This window comes from Belonocnema kinseyi, chromosome 9, assembly GCF_010883055.1.
Source record: "Belonocnema kinseyi isolate 2016_QV_RU_SX_M_011 chromosome 9, B_treatae_v1, whole genome shotgun sequence".
Classification (NCBI taxonomy): domain Eukaryota; kingdom Metazoa; phylum Arthropoda; class Insecta; order Hymenoptera; family Cynipidae; genus Belonocnema; species Belonocnema kinseyi.
This window is the reverse complement of record NC_046665.1, coordinates 115,316,018-115,320,579: the sequence shown is the minus strand read 5'-3', so window position 1 is coordinate 115,320,579 and position 4,562 is coordinate 115,316,018. Positions and strand designations below refer to the sequence as shown.

Genomic DNA, 4,562 nt, shown 5'->3' with positions numbered 1-4,562 from the left:
TTTTTAATTAAAAAAATTTTGGTTATAAGATTTAAAAGTTTAGAAAAGATTCAAAATTAACTAAAAACTATTGTGACAAAATATTCAATAGGGGTGAAACAATACATGATTAAATACGCTGGGGTATATAATACCCACAATGCACTTTATCGTGATTTTTACCGCGAAATTGATTTTTTTAATAAAAAAATTCCACCAGGGATGATTTACTTTTCTCCTGAGTTTATAAACTAAAATTTTTTGAAGAAGACGGCAAACATTTTCGTTGCAGGACGACTACTATCTGGCCTTGGAGAAGGCTCAAAATCTCGTGACTTCGACTTCAACAGCGACATCCCTGGAGTCTCTTGGTAAAAGTGTCATCGGAAATGACAGTGTTTATCCTCTCCCAATTATTCAAATTTCGAATGGTTGCAATTCGCAACAGGATAAAGAAATGGGCGATCTCACAAAAACGTTTAGTGTTTGTGCAAAATCGTTTGGACATCCACCAAAAGCAAAAAATGTCGCGGATACGGCGATGTCTGAAATTTGTGTTGAAGACGATTCCGGGAAAAACAGTCTTTGATGTTTAATTTGAAAACTGTGAATCGGTCTTTCAGGAAAGAGGCATTCATTTGATGAATGAGTTGATAAAGCTGTTAGAATTAATTCAAGCCTAATTAATTAATTAATTCAAGCACGTCTCTTTAATCGGGTTTTCTTCAATTGAACGATTTTATCTTTTTTCTTTATATGTGATTATTGCAGAAGAAGAAGAAGAAGAAAAAGCAGTTGGAAACTTTAGAAATATTTTTGAAAATAAATTGATTGCGAGATAGTGATTTTAGAAAATGGAGACATTTGAGGTAGGAAAGAATGATAAATAATGATGGTATGTTTTTCAAGGATAGTTTCGACGCTAGATTTGCTTACGAATTTTTTGATTAAATCATAATCACAGAATGCTCGTGTTCAACACTGGAACTATGAAAATATTGAGGGAGAGAAAAAAAAACTCATTTTCACGTGTCTTATTCGCCAGGAAGAGTAGAAAGTTTTGCATCGTCCGAAATATTCCGGCACTTGCTTCCGCTTGAGGGTGGCAAACTATTGATCTGAATGTTGAATTTAAAGAGAGGGATTAATTAATTTATTTAAAGATACGGGATCAATAGTTTTTTGTTCGGAAGGAGAACGATTGTATCAATCGTTGGTAGGCGGCTCTTTATATTTTTCGCAGTTCACTATAATAATTATAAACATAATAATGTTAATAATATTAAGAAAGATATTGTTGTATAATAAATATTACAGCATTTGGCGCGCGTAAATTGAACGGGGGATAGATTTCTTCTAAAAGAGGCTACAACAATTTTCATTTATTGATAGGAACTTTTAATTGTTTGTTAAGAAATTATTTTATTCTAACATTTAACAATTTCACTAATTACAGTACGCTCATTAAGATTAATAAACCTACTGTTTATAATTATTGTTTTATTAATCGTCTTTCCCTGCTGTGAATAATTTTAGTTTTACATAATAATATGATACATTTGAAAAATAATAAATAATTTGAAAAATTTTGGTTTATAATTCATCTTTTTTTTTTGTAGAAAATTCATTTTGGTTAACAAAAAAATATATTTTCGGTTAAAAACTCATATCTTCCGTTGAGTTTTAACAAATCTGTTTGAAAATAATTTTTTTATTTAAATTAAAAATTTATATTTTGGTTAAAAATTTAACTAATTTGCTACTAAAAATTATTTTTTTTTAAGAATTAATTTTTTAAGCAGTGTTTTTTTTATTCATCCTTTTTGGCAGAAAATTATTTTCTCGTTTGGAAATTAATTTATTCTATTTTTTGTTAAAAATTTATCTTTTTGAAAAAAATTTAGGTATTTTTTGAAAATTCGTTCTTTTCGTAGAAAATTAATCAGCTTGTTCGAAAATTTATATTTTCTAATTAAAAATGCAACTGTTTTGTTGAAAATGAATCTCTTTTGGTTGAAGACTCAAAAATTCGTTTAAGCCTAGGTAGAAAATTAATTTTCGGTTAAAAACTCAAATCTTCCGTTGAGTGTTAACAAATCTTTTTGAAAATGATTTTTTTATTTAAATTAAAAATTTATCTTTTTTGTTGAAAATCTAATTATTTTGCTACTAAAAACTGTTTTTTTTTTTAAGAATTAATTTTTTAAGAAGTTGAAAATTCGTCCTTTTTTGTAGAAAATTAATCAGTTTGTTTCAAAATTTATATTTTATTAAAAATGCAACTGTTTTGCGGAAAATGAATCTCTTTTGGCTGAAAACTCAAAAATTCTTTTAGGCCTAGGTTGAAAATTAATTTTGGTTAACAAAAAAATATATTTTCGGTTAAAACCTCAAATTTCCGTGAGTGTTAACAAATTTTTTGAAAATGATTTTTTTATTTAAATTAAAAATGTATCTTTTTCTTTAAATCTAACTATTTTGCTACTAAAAACTATTTTTTTTAAGAATTAATTTTTTAGGAAGTGTTTTTTTTTTAATTCATCCTTTTTGGTAGAAAATTATCATCTCGTTTGGGGATTAATTCATTCTGTTTTTGGTTAAAAATTGATCTTTTTTGGTAAAAAGTTTATGTATTTTTTGAAAATTCGTCCTTTTTTGTAGAAAATTAATCAGCTTGTTTGAAAATTTATATTTTCTTATTAAAAATGCAACTGTTTTGTTGAAAATGAATCTCTTTTGGTTTAAAACTCAAGAATTCGTTTAATCCTAGGTTGAAAATTAATTTTGGTTAACAAAAAAAATATGTTTTCGGTTAAAAACTCAAATCTTCCGTTGAGTGTTAACAAATTTTTTGAAAATGATTTTTTTATTTAAATTAAAAATTTATCTTTTTGTTGAAAATCTAATTACTTTGCTACTAAAAACTGTTTTTTTTAAGAATTAATTTTTTAAGAAGTTGAAAATTCGTCCTTTTTTGTAGAAAATTAATCAGCGTGTTTGAAAATTTATATTTTATTAAAAATGCAACTGTTTTGCGGAAAATGAATCTCTTTTGGTTGAAAACTCAAAAATTCTTTTAGGCCTAGGTTGAAAATTAATTTTGGTTAACAAAAAATATTTTTTCGGTTAAAACCTCAAATTTCCGTTGAGTGTTAACAAATTTTTTGAAAATTTTTTATTTATTTAAATTAAAAATGTATCTTTTTCTTTAAATCTAACTATTTTGCTACTAAAAACTATTTTTTTTTAAGAATTAATTTTTTAAGAAGTGTTTTTTTTTAATTCATCCTTTTTGGTAGAAAATTATTATCTCGTCTGGGGATTAATTCATTCTGTTTTTGGTTAAAAATTGATCTTTTTTGGTAAAAAGTTTATGTATTTTTTGAAAATTCGTCCTTTTTTGTAGAAAATTAATCAGCTTGTTTGAAAATTTTATATTTTATTAAAAATGCAACTGTTTTGTGGAAAATGCATCTTTTTCTTGGTTGAAAATTCAAAAATTCGTTTGAGCCTAGGTAGAAAATTAATTTTTCTGCTCAAAATGTAACAATTCCATTTTTGGTTGGAAATTGATCTTGTCTGGTTGAAAATTCGTCCGTTTTGGTACAAATTTAATCTCATTTGTTTCAAAATTAAACTATTTTGTTCAAAATTAGTTTTTGCTTTGGCTGAAAACTAAAATAATTTAAAAAAATGTATCAGATTAAAAATTGCAAATTCGTTTTGTTTTTTGTTAAAAATTAATTTCTAAAACTGAAAATGTAGGTATTCAATTTTTGGTAGGAAATTTATTTTTTCTGGTTGAAAATTCGTCCCATTTGGTGGAGAATTAATCATCTTGTTAGCATATTCATTCTTTTTTAATAAAAAATGCAATTTCGTCTTTTTAGTTCGAAAATTCTTCTCTTTTTTTTTAAACCGTCCTTTTTTTTGTAGATAATTAATTACCTTGTTTGAAAATTCATCCTTTTTTTAATAAAAATAAACTGTTGGATTGAATTTTGATCTCTTTTTTTGTTGAAAGTTGAACTATTTTGTTCAAAATTCGATTTATTCACGGTTGAAAATAAAGTTTTTTTAAACTGAAATTTAAATATTATATTTTTTGTTAAAATTTGATCTTTTTTGTTAGAAGCTTGATGTATTAATCGAAATATCGTCCTTTTTGTAGAAAAATTAAATATCTTGATTAAAAAATTAACCTTTTTTTTTTTATTAAAAATGCAACTATTTGGTTAAAAATTGAACTATTTTGTTCACAATTCGTTTTATTTTTGGTTGAAAATCAGGTTTTGCAAATGACAATTTAACATTCTATTTTTGGTTAAAAATTTATATTTTTTCGTGGAAATTTCACTGAAGGGTTCAGTGGGCCAGATTCGGAGCGATCTCGAGCTTCTGAGAGGTGAGACAGAGGTCCTGAAGATTTAAAACGATGAACTCGAAAAGAGAAATTCTTTGCTAGAAGGGGATGTTAAACTCCTTAAGGGCATGTGACACAGCTAAATACCTATATTACCGACCACAGTTTTTCAGTTCACTGAATGTTTTTTTGAACCTCAGAACTTTTTTTGTAAATAAAA

The 4,562-nt window shown here is 25.6% G+C and overlaps 1 protein-coding gene across 1 annotated transcript in view; it reads left to right on the top strand.

The window, feature by feature from the left end:
- LOC117180702 (glycerophosphocholine phosphodiesterase GPCPD1-like) overlaps positions 1–1,471 on the top strand; it is a 66,644-nt gene extending 65,173 nt beyond the window's left edge. The window contains exon 7 of the mRNA XM_033373191.1: positions 272–1,471. Within this exon, the coding sequence (XP_033229082.1) occupies positions 272–568 (297 nt within the window). The 3' untranslated portion in view covers positions 569–1,471. The remainder of the gene's footprint in view (positions 1–271) is intronic.
- Positions 1,472–4,562: the final 3,091 nt, after the last annotated feature.